Source organism: Chamaea fasciata, unplaced genomic scaffold (genome assembly GCF_029207755.1).
Source record: "Chamaea fasciata isolate MVZ Bird 193981 ecotype frontalis unplaced genomic scaffold, bChaFas1.0.hap1 SCAF_6, whole genome shotgun sequence".
NCBI classification, from domain to species: domain Eukaryota; kingdom Metazoa; phylum Chordata; class Aves; order Passeriformes; family Sylviidae; genus Chamaea; species Chamaea fasciata.
The window spans coordinates 63963675-63986143 of record NW_027094091.1 but is presented as its reverse complement, the minus strand read 5'-3'; the positions used below and the strand labels follow the sequence as shown (position 1 = coordinate 63986143).

Below are 22469 nucleotides of genomic sequence, written 5' to 3'. Positions count from 1 at the left end.
GTTCATAGCTTATGTCACTATGACTTCACTGCAACTCTGTGATGAAGGGCAAAATAAATCGGCTGGGGCAGAGGGGATGCCCTGGCCTTGGGGCACTAGCACAGGCTGGACCTGGGGCTGAGCACCTTCTAGATCTGGCAGTTCTTCCCCCTCTTATGCACATGAATTCAGTTTTGTGTGTGGATGATTCACTCTCCTACCGTGTATGAGTTAAATGCAAAAAAATTTGTCTTTAAAAGCATCCTTGAGAGTTGGTAAGTGGAGGTGCCAGGGAAGGTCTGTGTGAGCAGAAGTATGATTTAGCATCTGTTCTCCTTGTTAGAAAGTGCCCTGTTGTACTCGGGGTGCCAAGGAGGATTTTGGCAGGGGGGAAAGGTTTGACTCACCCAGGTGCCATCCCTGTCAGCACGGAGGATTTACAAAACTGGCATCCTCTCTTTCCATCTCCAAATCACAGCACAGAGTGAAACGCAGTGCTACGAAAGATTCGTCTTCATTCGGCTAGATTGCCAAATTAAATGATGACAGATGGAAAAACTAAAGGCCACGGTGTCAGGGGTCTGTCCATAGCCCTGGGCTTTAGGAAGAGGTAAACACAGAGATCGCAGCTGGTGTTGCAGGAGGTACGTGTCCGGTGGCAAAGCAGCGCTCGGACTGTGCCGAATCGATACCTGCTATCAAAGGGAGCAGCGCACAGCGTTAGGGCCAGCCCAGTGTTATTAGAAAATGATATATTGCACATTAGGATGGATAATTCATGTCGCCTTCATCGGCCCCGACCGTCGTGAAAATCCATAAATCATTTTCTCGTTCATGTATCGCCTAAGTGCAATTTGTCACTCGGCATTAGCGGGAGGGCGGCCGCGGATCCCTGCTGCTTCCCAGGCGCCGCTCGGAGACCCAAAATGGAGACCCGGCTGCGCTTGGAATCGCGGGGGCAGATCGGATCCCCGGGCCGCGGATCCCCGGAGGAGGGCGGGAGGCGACTCCCCCCGCGCCTATACACGTGTGTGGATATAACTATGTGTATGTTCCCGCGTGGCTGCTGCCCCCCGCATCACGCCGTCTCTGCAGAAGCCTCGCGTGGGTGCCGCGCCTCCAGCGCGCGTGGGGAGCGCCCTGAGCCCGGGGATGTGTCCCCCCCTCCCCGCCTCCGGGGCTTCCTCCGGCCCGCAGAGGCGGACACGGACACGGACACGGACACGGACACGGACACGGACACGGACACGGACACGGACACGGGCGGGCTCGGTCTCCCGGGTTTCGCCCGCTGCGCCCGGGCTGCCCGCGTTCCTCGAAGGGAGAGAAGGGCTAGAGCCGGGCTGCCCCGGGTCCCCTTCAGTGCCGGGCAGCGGCCGCTTCCCCATGGGCATCCACCGGTGAGCCAGGCAGGAGAGGCACGATTTCCGCTGCCCGCGCCTGGAGCTGGCGGCAGCGGACGGGCAGGTGAGCGGCGGCGCTTCTGCACGGAAAGGGAAGGCAGCGGGGTCCCCGTCCGCATCCAACGAGCACCGCGAGCAGCCGGGAGATTCTGACGATTTTTCTCAGTTTTTCTGGAAAGCACCCACCGGAATCGCCCCGCCGACAGTGCCCCGCGCTGCCACAAAGCCTCGGGGTGTGTAGCGAGCCACCCTGAAGGGGAGAACAGAATGCAATTTGGGGGAGAGGGGGCATCTCCCTTCCCGCCGCGCCGGCTGCCGCTTCCCTGCGCCCCCCTCCCGCGGCGAGGCAGTGCCGCCGGCCAGGGGAGCGCGGGGCTGGGCGGAGAGGGGCGGCAGGGTCGGCGGCGGAGGGCCGGGAGGAGGGCGCGGGTCCCGGCGCGGTGCGGACCGCGCTGCGTCCCCCGCGGGGCCGAGGCGCTGCCGGGCGCAGTGCGGCGCTGTGGGCGCTGGGGGGCGCCCGCCGCCCGCGGCAGCGCCGGGCCGGGGGAGGGGCGGGGCGGGGGCGCGCCCGCGGCTCCGGGCGCTGGAGCCCGCCGGGGGGACCCGGCTTTGGACATCGCGGAATAGTCGGGATTGCAAGGCAGAGCGAAGGCCGTCTGGTTCCGAGCCCTCCTGCCGTGGGCAGGGACGGCTTGCTGCGAGCCCCGTCCAGCTCGGCTGTGAACGCTTCCAAGGATGGGGCATCCGCAGCTTCTCGGGGCAACCTGTGCCAGGGCCTCGCCATCCCAATGTGGATTCCTGCGTTTCCGCAGGAAAAACGCACTTGTAGATGAATTACATCTATGAGATGTGTGGACGGAGCCGCTGCTGAGTGATGGATTAGAGATGGGGTTAGAGCAGCAGCTGCACGTCCCTGCTTTGTGCTGCTCTTCAAAAAACAGTAACATTCAGGAGGAGAAACCCCCCCTCCGCCCTTCCCAAAGAATTAAAAGTATTTTACTGTTTTGCTCTTGCTTTATTAATTTGGTAGACTTACGGACGTGGATCCCTCAGGCATCACCGCCAGCCGGTACCGGAGCGTTTCCCTTGGATTCCCCTGGTTCTTTCTCCCTGACAGACTCCAAGGATATCCACCCCACCACCCTGAGTACCCAATGACAGACAGTATTCCTCGTTTTCCCTCTTCCACCGTGCCCGACGGTCCACTGTTATACTAGTGGAAATTCCAAAATGGAAATAGGAAAATACTGACGCAGACTCTCGATACTTTAAATTTGCCGGAGCTGCAAACACTGCACGGATGAATGACGGAAAGTTGCGCTCTCTCCACTGTGGAACACACGAAGGGGCGGGGAAGGGGGAAAGGAACAACAACAATAGCCCCAAGTTTCCCTTTGTTTACGCTCCTTTCCAGAAAGCATTAATGGAAAGGAAAAGTTGGCGGCGGCTGGGTGGAAACTCCCTCTCCAAGGAGCGGGGCTTGTTGACGTTCACCCGGGTGCGGGTGCTGTGCGCGCGCGCCAGGGGCGAGCGGCGATCTCCCGATCCAGCGGCCCCGAGGGGAGCGAGGCAGGGACTGAGGGAGCGAGGCAGGGAACGAGGCAGGGAACGAGGCAGGAATCCCCGGGCGCTCCGCGGGAACGGAGCGCTGAAGCGCTGAGGCGCCGAGACGCCCGGCGCGCGCTCTGCCCGCCTCGCCCGCCCAGCCCGCGCGCGGCTCGGCTCGGCTGTGACGCAGCGCACTCCACACGCGACGCGGCCAATGGGACACCGCCCCTCGGGGGCGGTGCTGGGCTCCGATTGGTTGGCAGGAGCCAGGCGCTGCGCAAAAACAGCGCAGCCGAGCGCTGCCCGCTCAGAAACTGCTGGCAGAGATCAGAGGAGCCGGGCCGGGAGCGGAGCCGGGACGGGAGCCCAGCAGCAGCAGCAGCGACGGCGACGGCAGCAGCACACACAGACACAGGGGCTAGACGCGAAAGCAGCAAGAGAGGAAAGAAAATCCCCACCTGGATCGGCACCGCCGTAAAAGCAGAGTGATGATGATGATGATCGTACTCGTAGCAATAAGGGAAGAAAATGAAAGACCTTTAACAGAAGAGAGAAAAATCTAAAATTCTTGAATTAAAAGAAAAAAAAAAAAGGAAATCCCAGGGACATCAGGGAATGAAAGTTTTGGGTAGCTAAGCTGCTCTCTGCCTTTCTTTTTTATATTTGAAACCTTTTTGCGGGTATTTTTTTTTTTTTTTTTTAATTTCGCAGTTTTCTGCCTTTTCCTTGCATCCAAAGAGGGCATGTCCACCGGCTGTTTCAGCAGCATCTACCCTCCAACTCCCACCAGGAAGAGAAACGGAGGACAATCTTGAAATACAAAAATTTCCTCCTTGGGATTTGCTGCTGCTGCTGTCTCCGCCGCCACTGCTGCTGCCGCGGTGCAGTGCCAAGACTCTCGGAATAAATAAAAGAGGGCTACTGTGTGTCTCTAGCTACAGCCGGCTAATAGCTATTTTAGTTGGCCGTATATTTCGAAGATCACAGATGAAGTGGGGACGCCTGTCTTTTTCATTTGGTCAGCGTGTGAAACAGTAATACCCGTAACAAAAAGGAGGGAGATGGGGGAGAAAAAAAATCCAAACATGAATCAGAAGAAATAGTATCTAGCACCCCCCCAGCCCCCAAAACCAACCTCTCCCCCCTCCCTCCCCCGATCCCTCTCTCTCTCTCTCTCTCTCCACACGCTTGCAGGCGCGGGCACGCGCGCCCGCGCACACAGACGCGCGCACACACACACACACGCACACACACACACAGACACACACACACACACACACACTGTAGTGTGTATTTTCGGAGAAGGAGGAGGAGGTGGCGGTGGCTTTTGGAAGAGGAGGCAGCGGTGGTGTCGGGGAGGGGGGAATCTCTTTCCCCGTCTGGAGATGGTTGTGCTATTCCTCTTTGCCTTGCTCTGGATGGTGAAGGGGGCTTTTTGCCAGCTCCATTACACGGTACAGGAAGAGCAGGAGCATGGCACGTTCGTGGGGAATATCGCCGAGGACCTGGGCTTGGACATTACAAAACTTTCGGCTCGGCGCTTCCAGACGGCGCCCAACTCCCGCAGCCCTTACCTGGAGCTTAACCTAGAAACCGGGGTACTCTACGTGAACGAGAAGATCGACCGGGAGCAGATCTGTAAGCAGAGCCCCTCCTGCCTGCTGCACCTGGAGGTCTTCCTGGAGAACCCCCTCGAGCTGTTCCGGGTGGAGATCGAGGTGCTGGACATCAACGACAACCCGCCCTCCTTCCCGGAGCCCGACCTCACTGTGGAGATCTCGGAGAGCGCCACGCCGGGCACCCGCTTCCCGCTGGAGAGCGCCTTCGACCCCGACGTGGGCACCAACTCCCTGCGCACCTACGAGATCACCCCCAACAGCTACTTCTCCTTGGACGTGCAGACGCAGGGCGACGGGAACCGCTTCGCCGAGCTGGTGCTGGACCAGCCGCTGGACCGGGAGCAGCAGGCGGTGCACCGCTACGTGCTGACGGCGGTGGACGGCGGGCAGCCCCAGCAGCGCACCGGCACCGCCCTGCTCACCGTCAGGGTGCTGGACTCCAACGACAACGTCCCCGCCTTCGAGCAGCCCGTCTACACCGTGTCGCTGCCGGAGAACTCGCCGCCGGGCACCCTGGTGCTGCAGCTCAACGCCACGGACCCCGACGAGGGGCAGAACGGCGAGATCATCTACTCCTTCAGCAGCCACATCTCGGCCCGCGCCCGGGAGCTCTTCGGCATCGCGCCGCGCACCGGGCGCCTAGAGGTGAGCGGCGAGCTGGACTACGAGGAGAGCAACGTGTACCAGGTGTACGTCCAAGCCAAGGACCTGGGGCCCAATGCCGTGCCCGCCCACTGCAAAGTGCTGGTGCGGGTGCTGGACGCCAACGACAACGCGCCCGAGATCAGCTTCTCCACCGTTAAGGAGGCGGTGAGCGAGGCGGCGGCGCCGGGCACCGTGGTGGCCCTTTTCAGCGTCTCGGACCGCGACTCGGAGGAGAACGGGCAGGTGCAGTGCGAGCTGCTCCAGGGTGACGCTCCCTTCCGCCTCAAGAGCTCCTTCAAGAACTACTACACCATCGTCACCGAGGGGCCGCTGGACCGCGAGCAGCCGGGCGGCGACGCCTACACGCTGACCGTGGTGGCCCGGGACCACGGCGAGCCGCCGCTCAGCACCAGCAAGTCCATCCAGGTGCGGGTGAGCGACGTGAACGACAACGCGCCGCGCTTCAGCCAGCCCGTGTACCAGGTGTACGTGAGCGAGAACAACGTGCCCGGCGCCTACATCTACGCCGTCAGCGCCACCGACCGCGACCAGGGCGCCAACGCCCGCCTCGCCTACTCCATCCTGGAGAGCCAGATTCAGGGCATGTCCGTCTTCACCTACGTCTCCATCAACTCCGAGAACGGGTTTCTCTACGCCCTCCGCTCCTTCGACTACGAGCAGCTCAAAGAGTTCAGCTTCCAGGTAGAGGCCCGCGACGCGGGCGAGGAGCCGCAGCCGCTGGCCGGCAACGCCACCGTCCACATCATCGTGGTGGACCAGAACGACAACGCCCCCGCCATCGTCAGCCCCCTGCCCGGCAGGAACGGCACTCCGGCTCGGGAGGCGCTGCCCCGCGGCGCCGAGCCGGGGTACCTGGTCAGCCGGGTGGCGGCGGTGGACGCCGACGACGGGGAGAACGCCCGCCTCACCTACAGCATCGCGCGAGGCAACGAGGCCGGGCTCTTCCGCATGGACTGGCGCTCCGGGGAGCTGCGGACGGCTCGCAGGGTGCCGGCCAAGCGCGACCCGCAGCGCCCCTACGAGCTGGTCATCGAGGTGCGCGACCACGGGCAGCCGCCGCTCTCCTCCACCGCCGCCGTGCAGGTGGTGCTGGTGGACGGCGCGGGCGAGCGCTCCGGCGGCGGCGGCGGCCCGGCTGCGGGCACGGGCGCGGGGGGCGGCGGCGGCGGCTCCGGCGAGCATCGCCCCAGCCGCTCCGGGGGGGATAACTCGCTTGACCTCACTCTCATCCTCATCATCGCCCTGGGCTCCGTCTCCTTCATCTTCCTGCTGGCCATGATCGTCCTGGCGGTGCGCTGCCAGAAGGAGAAGAAGCTCAATATCTACACCTGCCTGGCTAGCGACTGCTGCCTGGGCTGCTGCTGCTGCTGCCCCTGCTGCAGCCGGCAGGCGCGGGCCCGCAAGAAGAAGCTCAGCAAGTCGGACATCATGCTGGTGCAGAGCTCCAACGTGCCGAGCAACCCGGCGCAGGTGCCTGTGGAGGAGTCGGGCAGCTTCGGCTCCCACCACCACAATCAGAACTACTGCTACCAAGTCTGCCTCACCCCTGAGTCCGCCAAGACCGACCTGATGTTCCTCAAGCCCTGTAGCCCCTCTCGCAGCACCGACGCCGAGCACAACCCCTGCGGGGCCATCGTCACCGGCTACGCCGACCAGCAGCCCGACATCATCTCCAATGGCAGCATTTTGTCCAGCGAGGTAAGGGACCGGCACCCCCCGGCATCCCCCAGTCGCCGCAGACTTCATCCCCAAGCATCCTTCCCCAAGGCTCCCGCTCCTCCTCTCCCGTCGTGAAGGGCGTTTTGCATTCCCAGTCCTTCTTCTTTCCCCTTTAATCCGTCCGCTGTCTGTCCCCTCTTTGCCCTTTGACGACAGGCGGGGGTCTCAGAGGCGATTGCGGGGTAGACACACACACACGCACGCACGCACACACACTAGGCTCCCTCCCGCTCGGGCTTTGCATCTGTTGCAGCCAAGCGTGTTCCCCCTGAGCCCCCCCGCCCCGACCCCATGCCTCTAAAGGAATCTGGCCCCGGCTGGGCAGCATCGGGGCGGAGAGATGCCCCCCGAGGCAGCGGTAGCTGTGAGTGAATCGCCTGTGGGTTGGGAGATGTGGGGAGGGGGTTACGGCTCTTGGCAGAATCTCTGCACTTGACAAGGCTGAAGTGACGTGGGGTGTAATCACGGGATGTTCTGAAGCAACGCTTAAAACCTGTGTCTTCTTCCTGAAATCTTTGCATGAACAAGTGAGGCTTTGGGGGAAACCCCTTTTGGGACTGTGACAATCGCTGTAGTTATCAGGAGCTTTAATTAATTTATGAATTAGGGTTTAATCATTGACTTTTCTTTACTCTGTCTCAACAGCTTTTTATAACCCAAAGTTTGCAAAGAAAAGCAGCAAGAGTTTCTGTAAAATTGTGTGCTGAGATTTAATGTCCCCTGCAGTCTTGCCTATGTTGTGTTACCTGGTGTGTGGAGAATTTTTATCAAAGTGTATACCGTGCTAGATTACTCCTCCATTAATCATTTTGTGCTATGTTAGCTCATATATATTGTCAGCACCTCTTTGCCTGTGCACTAGTGAAAACCTCACATTCTCTCTTCACATACTGAAACCTGAATGTTGTCAGTCTCACAAAGATAGTTTGAATGGTGTGTTCTAGGGCATTAGGTTTTGCAGTGAAATTTCTAATATTGATTTGTAATACTGACCTTGCCTCAAACTGTCTATAAAACTCATGGCTTCTGCTGCCTTTTGATGACTTGAGGGTATCTCAATGTATTTTTCTTTTTTTCCTCATGGTGCAATACCAGTACCATGTAAGTAGACCACAACTCTAGAAATAGTTATGCTAATTTTTTGTGGGAGTCCTTGTGATGCTCAACAGTGTGCACTGTGAGGAAACGTCAGAACCTTGCCTCAAAAAACTCCAGAAAAAATCCCTCGTGCCTTCCCATCTGTGTGACTAAGAGCTGTTTTTTCCCCCTTACATTCTAGAAACAGATTTTGCTGGCCTACTTGCAGCTAAGCATTACCATTTATAGTGAATTTGGTGAGCTGCTCCCTTGTATATTTTCTGCCGCTGATTACAGAAATATCAAGAGTTACAATATCTCCCAATATTTTTTTTCTCCTAGACAAAACACCAGCGTGCTGAGCTCAGTTATCTAGTTGACAGACCCCGACGAGTAAACAGGTAGGAGCTCCGCAGCCTTGGTTTCCTCCCGCATGCTTTAGCAAGTCTGAATGGGGTGCAGAAATGTGTTTACTGCAAATTTAACAGAGTAGTGAAGCAGTGGGAAGTCGAATGTATGTAGATGGACTAAATAAACTTGAATTACGCCTTTTCTAAACTGGTTCAAAATGACAGAAAAGAGAACAAAATCTCGGTTTGTATTAGTCTAAAACGTGGTTTGAATACTTATGAATATCCTTCTGTAGGGTCTCCCAGAAAACATTTTCTCACTGAGTTAAAGTTCAGCTAACCAGCTTAAGTAAATGCTACCAAATTACTTTTACCGACTACATGAAACCCAGGAGGAGTAAGAACTCTTGCTGTCCCTTCAAGCCAGGCTCCTGGGGTCTGAAAATTCCTCATTTTGTTTAGGGTGGGCAGGGAACCTCCGTGGAAGCCGTGCAGCAGGCAGGAGTGGGAGGGGCGGGAATGCAGCGCCGTGTTTGGCCATGTGATGGCGGAAGAATGTTTTATGAGTTCCTCTTTCATGTTTATTCTAATGTGAAGATGTTTCTGTGTCCAGTTCTGCATTCCAGGAAGCAGACATAGTAAGCTCTAAGGACAGTGGTCATGGAGACAGTGAGCAAGGAGACAGTGATCATGATGCCACTAATCGAGGTCAATCCTCTGGTAAGTCTGATAAGAGAATGGAAATATTGGATCTTTTAAGTAGGGAGACTAGAAGGAACAGTTACTTAAAGGAATATAATACAAGAGAGGCACAAATAAGGTGAGCGTATTTATTGTATGAGAGGCTGGGTTTACCTCAGCTTGCTGCTACGATTGCCTGGACAATGAGGCAATTTCAAACCTCCTTTGGTCACAGGGCAGAGTTTATTTTATTCATTTAGTTGGGGGTGGGAATTAGTGTCTTATACTGCATCATTCACCATAGCAAAACTTCCTGCACATTAAAACGAAGTTATTGGTACATTTTATAGTACATTTTCTCCTATGGCAGATTTAGAGAGTTTCAAAGCATTAAGCAATTCTGTTTAGTAGGCACTTCAGCTGGCACAGCAGTGAGAAGTGAAGGAGGAGTTCCCAAGGGAAAGAATGAACCCAATGGTTGAATGACAGCCAGACTGTGAGGGAGTTTTTTTGTTGTTGTTGTTTGTTTGTTTGTTTGTTTTGGTTTTTTTTTTTGTTTTGTTTTGTGCTTTTTTTTTTTTCCCCCTGGGGATCAGTGGAGACACACTGGGTGCTCTGAATGTGTAATACTTTAGAAATTTTGGAGGATTGTCTGTTAATTCGAATTGAGGCATCGTATAGTGCCAGTGGTCTCCATGTTAATAGGGTATTATTAAATACATTTTCTTGACAGAGGAAAGAAAGGCTTTAAAAGACTATGAATCACTTAGGAAATACACACATTGCAGTATTATGCCCATATGTAGGGCTTGCTGTCTTAGTTCTCATACTGTCAGTTTGCTTCTGAAAGGAACATTTGTTCAGAGCCTGTGCATTAGAATTCACCCTCACCCTCCTACTGCATTTTAGCTACAAATGCTGTGCTTTCTTTCCTACCACAGCCTCCACAGGTCTGGTACATCTTTGTGCAGTACACTGCTGTCTTCCCTCTTGTTTCCATTGTGCTCTGTCACGTATAAAGATTTGCTAAAACCGTGTCATACAAAATACTGTCACTTCTTTTATTTCCCCCCGCCCCGACCCCCACCTTAGAAGACACCAGGGCGGGGGACCCAGTGCTGTCACAGCAGTGCTACCTCACCCGCCTGCTCTGTTAATGTCCCCTATTTGCCTGCTGCTGTAGTCACTGTGCCCTTAACGATGGGAAACCCAGGCACCAGGGGAAGAGGAGGCTGCCACAGGGCCTCTTTCTATTGCTGCAAGTCATTAATATGCAGACCTAATGAGACTTGAGAAGAGCCAAGAGTCTCTGGAGCTCCCTGCTTCTTGCAGGGCTTCATGCTAAGTGAACAGAGTGTCTATTTTGTGTCTGAGAACCTGACAACAAACCAGGTCTTGCCAGAAGTTTACATCTGAACACAGAGCCTCTTTCATTTTTTGGCCTATATATGGCGTATGATTTATTATTGTTCAAAAAAGCCATGTATTTAGCCTCCCCCACCCTTTCTTTTGCACTGTTTCTGATGCAGCAGTCAGGGCTACTGAGTTATAAAAAGCTCTCTCTCCTCCTGCCCTCCCTACATTCCTGCTTTTTTTTCCCCGTCTTTTACGCATTTTACTGCAGCAGTCATCTCCATGAACATTTCAATCAGCTTAGTCCCTCAGCATAATGAACCATAATAACCAAACAGGAGAGAAAAAAATAAACATCTGCAGAAGGGGCTGGATTTGACTGATGGTGGGAATATAATCATGTAGTTGCACATCAACTGAAAGCTATTTTCTTTTAGATGCATTCTGTGCTGTTATTGTTGTGCCTCTGTTCTTTATCCTTTCCCTCCATTTTAAAAGTAGACTATGAATACTTGTCATATTTGGCATTGATCCTTAGTGGGTTAAATTCTTCTTCATTTCTATTTTAACAAATAGTGGAGAAAATCTATTCTGGACTTTTAAACAATTTCAAATCATTTAAGAATCTGATGTGATTTGTGAACTTCTGTGTCTCCAGTGGTGGTCACATAGTAAGTAATGAAAGCTGACAATTAGGCTTGGTCTATTCACAATTAATCGTTTGAAATGAAACTCAGAATACTCAAAATTTTACAAATCATACCAGATTCTTAAATGATTTGAAATTATTGAAGAATATGATATGATTTGGGAACTTCTGTAGCTTGAGTGGTGATCACATAGTAAGTAATGAAAGCTGACAATTAGGCTTGGTCTACTCACAATTAGTAGTTAGAACTGAAAACTCAGGATACATGAATTACATTTATTGGTGCTGAGATTTGAGAATAATTTGCATGCACCATTTTTTTTTTTAATGCAAGTCCCAAATAAATATTTCAATACAAATCTCTGTGGAAACTGCTTTAATCTTCTACACAAATATTATATACTTTGCCTGTAGGATTTGGGCTAAATCATGCTGTCTTGATGCAAAGAATGTGCCCTTTTACCTCAGTGATGAGAAGGTATTTTGACATAAAAACTTCCCTCTTTCTATTAGCTTTTGGTGGTGAGTTTTATGGGGAAAAAAGGGAGCATAAATCTTGTTTGATTTCGAAGGCTAGAGGAAATATAGAGGGAATGCCTTCTCGATTGTTTTGGTCATTCTGATGCTCTGAAATCAATTATTTCTAAATTACTGAAGGAAAACATACTGATTGATGACATGGCAGCAGTTTGGGCTGGCTTTTTTCCAAGATGTTACCTGATCTGTGCAACATCTTACTTGTTTTCAAAAGCATCTAAAAATATTTAGAAGGTAATTGACACTGGCAGACAAAACTCATTCCCCACCAGTTTTAGCCAGCAGCATGTTCTGCTGGCAAAACAGCTTTTTTATTGTTCAGCCATGGGACTTCTGTCACTAATGAGCGATCCTGTGGCACACAAGTAGCTATTCTGTAGTAGTCCATTGCTATCCTAACTGGGTCACTTGGTCAGTTATTCCTTGGGAAGGAAAACATGTAGGATGAAAATCTGTCACACTCCACAGCTTTATCTTGCACAATTATTTAGTGAAAATTCTGAACTATGCTGTTCTACGTATCATAAAATGTTCTCTTGGGTTTTGAAATTAGATCATAGTTCACCTTTTCACAAAATATGTTTTCTTAGAAGTGATTTCATCGTGTTTTAAATGTGCTGAAATGCATGTAAGGGATTCATACTTTTTCCATTAAAGTACCACAAGAATGCCTCATAATTACCCACATTCTTACCTACCTTAACACTGATGAACTACTTAAGTACTGTCATCTGCTTTTGGCCGGAAATATCAAAGAGTGAGATGTTCAGGATCCAATTTTTTTTTGTGGATCCTATTTTTTTTAGTTTCACTGACTGGGTTAGTAATTCGAGCCTTTACAAAGGTGAAGAGGTGCAGGAGGTTTTTGGCAAACAGAGGAGGGGTTTCCCAAACCCTAGGTTCTAATGACCTGTGCCCTTCTTTGAAAATTGTTGAGAGAAAAGCTGCTGCTTGTTATAGAACAAACACAACTCACACAACACTTCCACCTCTTACTAACACACTGTATTTCAGCCCTGTTCTGTAGGAGTAATTCTGGAGCATGAGGTTAGTTTATTTCCCATGGTTGATTAAATTCTTGGCCTCCCTTGTGAAACTGCCAGCTTGGGTGCCAATTAATGCTCTGCATGTGTGTACATTTAAATGGTATGATTAGACACCTGTCCTGTAAAATTTGGACTCGTGCCATCAACTTATTTCATATGGTTGCTCACTAGCTACTTGGCTTTCCCAAGCAGAGTCATTCACAGTATTATTACCCTTCCTTTCATGGAATTGGCACGATGTCTCATAGACACTTCAGGGAGGAATGCCCAAGATGAGAAGCCACAGTGCTGTGTATATCCTGTAAAATGCATCAGCTTTTTTTGATCTGTTTTTGGACAGTTTGCATTGGTGACTGGCTGAAACCTGAAATGAGGCTTCTCCTGGCAGATTTTATGAAGGGAACTGATAAGGGCCTAATAAAAAGGCACAGGGTGAAACACTGGCTCACACCTCTTCACTACAGATTAGCTGAATGCCAAGAGGATTCATTATGGTAGAAGAGCTGCAATATTTCAGTGTCCATAAGGAGAAGAATGAGGGAAGAAGAATTTTAGTGATAAAGGGACAGAGAAAACCAGTATTTCCTCTGAGCCTAGGCAGACTGACAGCTAAATCCTGTTTTGAAGATCACTTGGGCAAAAAGTCTATCTCAGATAAAGTGAGAGTGAACATGAAAATGGCTTAGAAAAGAAGTGCTTTGACTGAAGCTAAGTGCTATTTTTTTTTTTTTTTTTGGGGGGGGGGGGTAGGGTTTTTTTCCTCCTCTTATTCCATGGTCTGCATGTTTAATAATGTTCACATCTCAGTGGTCCAGACAGGCTTTTGAAGCTGAGATTTGGAAGAGCTGAATATTGAAGATATTTGAGTATTTATTCATGTTCCGGTGAAGATGAAGTCAGTTTTATCCAAGGCAGCACACCAATTACTTAGCAAGAAAGAGTGATAATAACTCTGTTTCATAAAGTCCAGTTCTTCAGTAGATAGCTACAAAGTAGGTTAACATCATTATCCTTATTTACCAATACAAAACATGAATCATGGGGAAATGAGTAACTTGCTCATTGATAATCTAACCAAATGGATAGTTGTTCTGGGAAGGAAGCTCTGAAAAGGAGGTCTGGTTTCCTACATCACCCCTATCTCACATCTAACTAGCACAGGAGAAACAGAAATGTCATTTTTTTTTCCAAGTAAAAGTCCAGGTTCTGAAAAAAAAAGGCACATATTGGAGAAAACCTCCTCCCAGTAAGGGTATTGCAAAAATACTTTGTCAGCATTCAATTTGTATTTTCAGTTTTTATTACATCTTTTACTCAGTAATACATATGAAAGTGTTCATTTGCTCTTGGTGTATGGTTCTTCTCCCTTAATTAATCTGAGAAGGACCCATTATTTAAAAATGGGTTTAGGCCTGTTTTTTTGCCTTGACAAAACAGTCTTTCAATCCAATTAAAACTCACTGAGAAATTTTGATTTTCTCCCTTTGAAATATGAAAAAGAAGCAAATTGGGAATATGCTTCCAAAATGCAGCGCTGCCAAGTATCTGATTCAAAGCACCTGAGTTCAGGTAATTCAGATATCAAACTTAATTAACACTTTTCCTAGTTTTTGGCAGCTTTTGAGGGAAGGGCAGGGGTTTTTTTTCCTTCAAAATCTGCGAAGTCAAGGTTGTGGGGAGAACTCATATTGTTTACTGGCCCCCTGGTAATGAGACTTGAACAAATAGGAGTGAGTTAGTGGCCTTTACCATGAGTTGTTTGTTATATGTGTGCTGCACTTGGAATAGTGCAATGCTTATCTGTGTCAGAACTTTGGTGCACTGTACTGTCTGTTTTTTATCCACAAAGGGCATTGGAAATTTGTAATTCAGAGTCACCTTTAAGAATCTCAGTTTATCTACATGCAAGCTCTAACATCATAATTAAGGGGAAAATACAAAGCATTTTTTCTTTTATGTGAGCTTGTGATGGATAGTTTAGTTCAGAAGGATCATACATATATATCTATATAATCAGATTTATGAGGGAGATGAGATGGAAGTGTAAAACTGCTGAACATTTTGTTGTAAAGATGATTTCATTATTTTTATATATATACTCAAGAACACGATTCTTGGGGTATGAAGGAGTTCTGTGCTGAGTGTCTTCTTTACCATGATATGTCCTTCCTTCCTGGAAAACAGCAAATAGCCCTTAGCCTTCCCCAACCCTGTGTTAAATTTTTTTCAATTAGAACCAGAAAATTCTATACTATGATCCACAGGAAAAAGGTGGAGGAAGAATAGCCAGTATTCATACCACAGGCAGTGTAAATTGCATGGCTGCCCAGGGATTTTGAAAATAAGCTGCTAATTTGAATTTCTTTTCTGTCAGAATACTAAACCCAAGGGCTTGGTTCTGCACCTGTTAAACTCACAGGGACTGTTGTGACTGATTCAAGCTGGAACAATTCCTAACCCTTGTCTCTCTGAACATTTTGTTCCCATTCTAAACAAGCATTTACATTTAGCTATGTGTTCTGGCAGTGTATATTTAAATTCCAATGTATATAATTTTTTTTTCTTTTTACAAGTTCTCCTCTCAAATAGGGAAAAAGTTTGCAATACAAGCTCACATTTTATATCCCCTGCATTCATTACTTTGTTTATTCAAAATCCTGATTTATAGTGGCTATAACATCTCTTCTGTAATAACCTGTTATATAATACTATTCAGTGCACTGCAGTAGACAAGCAGTATTCAAAAGGGAACAAAAAAAAAAGTTGGATAGAGACATTTTGCAGTTTAGCAGCTGATCTGAGAGCAAAATAGTAAAATGGAGGGTAATTTTCCAGGTGAAATAAAGATCCATGAAGGGAATGAAAGGGTACATATTTGAATGCATATACTAAAAACAATATTTTTCAAATCTTTTCCTCCCCATAGACTAAAGAATATATATTTAATATTTACCCTCAAGTGTTTTTTTCTGCTGTCTTTCAGGAAAGGTTAAAATGAATATGGTCACTGATACATTATCAGCAAAATGGAACTGTAATCATTTTCTTATGAAATGTGGGGCTGTTTGGGTTTTTTACATGTAGCTTTGCCAAGAAGTCTGCAATTTGAAATAACCATTTTGCGTTTATCATCCCTTAAATCTTTGGAAAGGCAAAAAAATATTTTTCTTCAGACATTTTGATACATAAGATACACACGCACACGGTTTTATAGACTTTGTTAGATACTAATTTCTTTCTGGGAAGCCTGCATCTTAATATTTCTTTTCAGTCTTTGATAGCTACTACCACTACAGAATTTATATTTGCACTATTTTTTCTCCTTGCCTGATGATCTTCATCTGATTCCTTAAGCATATCTGCAGTTCACATTTGCATTCTTCGACAGTTCACTGATCAGAAATTTATTTTCAGGCTTCTGCATGCCAATTATCACGGCAAGCTTCTAATCGAAACTGGACCTGGCATTGTATATTGCCTAATTTAAAATTAAAAAGTCATTATAGAGTGAGATTAATCAGAGATAAAAAGCTTTCATTTCTCATTTCCTCTTGATTTTTTTTCTGTCTAAATGATTGCCTTTCTTACTCAAGAACTTGTTGATAGCTCATAATCATTGTTCCTTTCTGAAGAGACTTTTTTTTTTTGTAGTGTGAAATATTACATAAATATTATTAATATAATTCAAATTGTAGTTCAAAACTATGGTAGAATTCTTAATACTAATCCACACACTGAAGATCAAGCTAATCCAGTTCTTTACAATGTTGCCTGGTAAATGAGCTACATTACATGAATCTTATTACAGAATCACACAATCAACTAGGTTGGAAAAGACCTTTGAAATCATTGAGTCCAACCTGTGCCCTGACACCACCTTGTGAGCCTGACCATGGCACTGAGTGCCACATCCAGCCTTTCCTGAAACACCTCCAAGGGACAGTGACTCCACCACCTCCTTGGGCAGCCTGTTCCCATGCCTGATCACCCTTTCTGTGAGGAAATTCCTCCTAATGTCCAACCCAAACCTCCCCTGGCACAGCTTAAAACTGTGTCCTCTTGTCCTGTGTAACAGCTGTTCAATCTTTTTTTCCTATTTCTGTTATAAGTTGTGTCTTGTTTTTGTTATTCTAATGAAATGCTTGCAAATGCAGTGTTTATAACAGATTTAGTTCAGTTTTGACACACACCTATGCTGCTCAGTTCTCTTCATAAATACAAGAAAAGGAGGGTTGTTGTTTTTTTTTTTTACCATTCTGCTTTTCTGTATGATGTTGAAGATTGTATTAGTTTAACCCAAACAGCAGCTGAGTACCACAGAGTTCCTTGCTCGTTCTCCTAGTCCTACTGGGTTAGGAAGGAGAATCAGAAACAAGTAAAACTTGTGGGCTGAGATAAGAATAGTTGAATTATTGAAATAAACGTGATAATAACAATAATAACAAAATGGAGAAAGCAAGAGGAATGAAATTGAAGACAGAGAAGTGATGCACACTACACTTGCTCACCAGCCACTGATTGATGCTCAGCCCAGCCCTGAGCAGTGGTTGACCCTTCCCTGCCAGCTTTCCCAGTTTATATAGTGGGCATGATGCTCTCTGATACGGAATAATATCAGCTGTCCTGGCAATGCTTCCTCTCATGTTCTTGTGCATTTCCTCGTTGGCAGAGCATGGGACACTGAAATGCCCCTGATTTAGTGTAAACACTACTGAGCACGTACCAAAACATTAATGTGTTACCAACATTATTCCCATATTAAGTCCAAACCACAGCACTGTATCAGCTACTAGGAAGAAAGTGAACTCTATCCCACCCAAAAGCAGGACAAAGCAACTTGGAGATGCTGGTATTTATTTTACTCTGTCCCTGTGATTTCATACACCATTCTTCTCAAGACCAGTGTAATCCAACGACTTACTGACTCATAGCCAAGAAATATTCCTTTGGAAGGCTGATCTGAAAGTAGTCAAAAGCAGCATAGCTTGTCATTCGAGATCTTAATAGCATTAAAGGATTTGTAAGCAAACATTTTCGTGTTGGCATGGATAATTGTTTGCATATATAGGGGAAGAATTTAAAATTTTTTCGATAATATCCACAGCCACATTGCACTGAACTACAGGTACCTTTGTACTGCTAATTGCAGGTTTTTAATATAGGCTTCTGCCCCATTTCTTGGATGGCTTGATGATAGCAAGGACTGCTGCAGCAGCAGTGAGGACTGTCTCTGAAAGAGTGATGTAGCGACTGAATAAGCTCTCCTGATCACTTGAAAGCTCAATTCCTACTTTGAAACATCTGCTTTTAATATCAATAGGCTCCATCTGTATACCGATGTATGCACAGATAGTTCCTTTGTAGGACTCACTAATGTTTCACTTCATCAAGTGAAATCTGTGATATCTGAATCCAGAATTTTAATTCCTTTGGTCAGAGACACATTTATGTAGAGAAATAATTCCTAAGTAGGAATTGTTCTAAAACAGGTATTTTTAAAAGGTGAACCACAGACATCAAACTACATGCAGGATGGAACCTTGCATGAGTGGGTTCTAAATGCTGAGATCTGCAAGTGATTTTGTGAGATGGAGCCACTGATGCTCTTCTTCTTGTGCTATTTTTGTGCGTATGTGTGTGACATCCTGGCATTTAGTTACACTTGTTACAGGGTATCTTTGGCTTCTGAAGACTGGACAACTAGATCTTTTCTCGTGTTGTTGTTGAGGAGATGAAACTCGTGGAAGAAGTTCTTACGGCATTTCCCTTTCCACTTCTCTTTCCTTGGCATAATCTTTCTTCTCTGTCAGCAGCTGTTCATGATGCTGAAGCTTTTATCTGTAGTTTTTTTTTTTTTTTTCTTTTTTTTCCCTTTCATGCTTGCAGGCATGGATCTCTTCTCCAATTGCACAGAGGAATGTAAAGCACTGGGCCACTCAGATCGGTGCTGGATGCCTTCCTTTGTTCCATCCGATGGACGCCAAGCTGCAGATTACCGCAGCAATCTGCACGTACCTGGCATGGACTCCGTTCCAGACACTGAAGTGTTTGAAACACCAGAAGCCCAGCCCGGAGCAGAAAGGTCCTTCTCCACCTTTGGCAAAGAGAAGGCCCTTCATAACAGTCTGGAAAGGAAGGAGTTCGATGGACTGCTGTCTAATACACGAGCGCCTTACAAACCACCATATTTGAGTAAGTACTGTTCAAAAAAAAAAAGTATGAAAGTGTTCCCTTTGTGGGAATGAAAAATTAGCTCTTTCTGCTTTTCATGCTAGGAATAATACAGCCACAATTTTAGGCACGGGGGGAGGGGGGGAGGGTGTGTGAATGGCTTCTCTTGGATTCAGGTACCAGTGAAGAAGGCATTGTTCAGTGCTTTTTTAAAAAAGACAAAATTGTGATTGTTTCTAGTGTGACATCATTGTCAACGACAAAAGTGTCAGCCATTATTAATGGGGGAGTTGCTCAGTTTTATTTTCTGATGCTGGATTATTTTCAAAATTTTCTTGGGTTGATGGTTTAAACATTGATGTTTTCAGGCTAATGTTTTCTAAGCCTAGAGTTAAATTGAGAGGACAGTCATAGGAGCTTCTTTTTACAATTGAGAACTATCTTGTGAATAAACCCTATGTATATTATTTTGAAGTAGCTGTTTACATAGTTTGGAAGGAAGAAGAGCCTTCAGTCTGATCACCTTTCAGCCTGCACAGTATTGACTGTTGTCAGTGCTCCTCTGTGCCTTCTGTCTCATTCCAAAATCTTGCCTCTTTCTTTAGTCACCTTTTGACTGTGGTTATGTGGCATGAAAGTGTGTGATAGATCTCAAAAAGATTTTCATAATTCCTTTTGGAGTCTGAGCCAGCTGTAGAACCCTTGAATAGCACTTTGATCTAATATGTCTTTTCATTCTATTTGCTGTGTTCTGTGTTTTATTAGAGGCTGTAATTTCCTTGACTTGAAGAATTTATGATGTTTATCTCATCCAAATAAGCCAAAGACATTAACACTGCAATATCAACCCTTTTTTAGAGAAACAGAGGTCTTTTAGGACATCAGATTGAGGGTAAAAAGAAAAGAATCTCTCTGAATGGTATTAATTTACTTATTTTCCTTAAGCTTTTAGTTGTTCTGAGGGGTGATGTGCTGGCAGTCCTGATATGTGAAGATCTTTGATACAGGTCATTCTCAGCACAGACAGCTCAGTTCTCCATCCTTAATTGGCTGTCCTGGTATTTTCATTCATTTAGGAGAGGTCTTTTTTACCACTTTACTCTTTAGATTCACTTTACTGACAACTTTAAATTTGCCTACCAGTGCTGATATGTGAAAGCCATCCCTAAAAACCTGTCCTGAGACAATCAACTTATTTTGTGTGGGCTAAAATGTCATGTGCCTATCATCCAGTCATATTCTAAAGACCAGTGTGAAATTTCAGTACACTTTGAGTCTTTCCTGGAGTAGTCTTCCATCACTTAGTTCTACGAAAAATTCTTCAGCACTAAGGCACAATCTGGCAGTATTGATTTTATCACTGTCACCTCAGTTAAAAATTTAACTTTAGTTTAACAAGTTTGGTAGCATCTTTAGATGGTCTAATCGGAGCAGGGTTCTGGTGCTGTATGGATGTTGCAATGGTGGTTGTTACGTGGTGACACCACAGTGATACTTCTGTTCTGGTTTGTTCTAGGCCTGGGAGTTTAATTTCAAATAGCAATGACATGCTTATTTTACTGATAGTTTAGGAGTTTTTATTATTGGTACACTAACATAAGTAGTTTTGTTGAACAATGGCTTAAAATAGAGACATTGATGGTCTTCTGTACATTTTGCACTTTTCTGGTATAAGGATGTAAATGATTGGATGGAAAATATCAGAAGTAACCAATATAAATGACTGTTATTACGTAATCCACATTTGAGAATCCAGATTTAGTTTTGCTTTTTTTCCTTGAACCTCAAAGCTAAAATTTCTACAAAAACAAGAGTAATGCTCCTCCTCTGGTTTATTTTCCCCTTTTTTTTTTTTTTTTCCTGGGTTTGTTTTTTTGAGGGGGCATTTTAGATAATAATTGTATAGCAAAGAACAGGAACAACAAAAAAGGAAGTGAGCCCTAGTATTAGAAATGAGTAAATAATTTATATTAATAATGTATTAAACGAATAAGGAAAAAATGTATAAGAGGAAGTTGATTTAGGAAGGAACTTCAGTTGATTCACTGGGTAATTGCAGTTAAAAAAATAAATTCAACTTCTTAACACAGAAGACCATGTCATAGCCAAATTGTTAGCAGAATGACTTTTTAAAAGAAATAATTAAAATTTATGAAACAGAACTGTTGTATTAAGGAAAAACACTGTATAAAAAGTTGAAGAATGTATGAAAATGCCCACACGAAAAATGAGTAGCAAAGAGTAAAAAGTGCATTGCAGAATGCAAAAAATATTTGAATTTGATAGGTGTCTTAAAAAAAATAAAGATTCTAAACCAAATGATTAGAAAAGAACAGAAATTCTAGGTAGTGACTTTTAGGGTAGTAATTAGTGAACATAAATACCTTAGAGCAAATAGCCAAAGGCATTCAAACAAAATAGACAACTTCAAGGCATCAGGTGTAGTAAGCTAGGAGAGAATTCGTGAGTCTCTTGAGCAGCAGAGAGTGAGGACAAGGATCTGGCAGAGATTTTGAACCGTTTCTTTGCATTTGTATTTACTCAAGGAGGGACAGAGAAAGGCAGGCATATCTAGGAAGGCACCCACCCCAGGTAACCATTTTAAATAAACTATGAAAAATTTAAGTGGATGTTGTTGAAAAAATGGATTAAAACAAAGAGAAAGGAGTCAGTGGATTAAGTATTTCTTTATATTTTGGCTTCTAACTAGAGCTAGTAACCAAAGAATGTCAGAAGTTGTGTTTATCACTTAAAAATGTACTGGAAAACATTGTAAATTAGAGATCAATGAGAAGCCTCAACATAGGACGTATGTTTGTAATTTAGGGGTTTTAGGAACAAGGTAGCTGGCATCTGACCAGGAAAGTAATATAGAAAGATTGTCAATCTGTTAGAATTTTGATAGAGAGAGAATTAATCAATAGAGTGTATTTGAACTGTCAAAAAACCCCTTTAGCACAGCTTCTGTGTCATAGAAGAAGCTCCCAAAGTAATCACATGTTGTCATAGGGAAAAACATTACCAGACTCTGCCCCTAAGAGAAAAAAAAATCATAAGGACAAATGGGACATTTCAGCGGAAGCAGAGCTCCCCGGCTGTTTATGTGGAAGTCCATGGAGTTTAAAAAAAAAAAAAAAAATGTTATCTAGGGAGAGTGATCAGAAAACCGGGGGCAGTGTTTGCAGATGTCATGGTGGGGTTTGGGTCCACTGAGTCTCAAGTAGCACGTAACTCTGATGTGCGGTGAAGCGTGGGCAAACCTCACCTGCTTCCCAGGTACCTGGCTCTGGAATGGCAAGCTGCAGAGCCGTGTCAGCACTCTGGGATAGCTGAGGAGCTCACTCCCTGGAGCTGTGCCCTTAGTCAGTGTCTCCAGAGGTTCACTGGTAGCTCTAAGTGGAGCCTTCATAGTGCCACAGCAGTGTGTCGGCTCTGGGATTCCTGCACTGCCTTCTGATGCGTGCACTCAGTGCAGAACCTTGGAAAAGATAAATGGAGAAGGTGATGCATATTAGCATGAGAAATTTGGATTAATCCTGAGGGGAAAAAAAAAAAAAAAGACTGTGGAATAATTCCCTGAGCAGTTTCCCACAATGCACAAAGCCAGCAAGAAGGAAATAAAATACCAGGTTGTAAAAAGGAGTTGAACTGAAAATTCACTTTAAAAAGTG

General features: G+C 46.3%; 1 protein-coding gene across 3 annotated transcripts in view; it reads left to right on the top strand.

Moving 5' to 3' along the window:
• Positions 1-3194: 3194 nt before the first annotated feature.
• The window catches only part of PCDH10 (protocadherin 10), a 38117-nt gene continuing 18842 nt past the window's right edge, over positions 3195-22469 (top strand). For all 3 annotated transcript variants that reach the window (XM_066186648.1, XM_066186647.1, XM_066186646.1), the window contains exons 1-4: positions 3195-6913; positions 8354-8412; positions 8975-9081; positions 18514-18819. In XM_066186648.1, coding sequence (XP_066042745.1) covers positions 4316-6913; positions 8354-8412; positions 8975-9081; positions 18514-18819 — 3070 coding nt within the window. In that variant the 5' untranslated portion in view covers positions 3195-4315. The remainder of the gene's footprint in view (positions 6914-8353; positions 8413-8974; positions 9082-18513; positions 18820-22469) is intronic.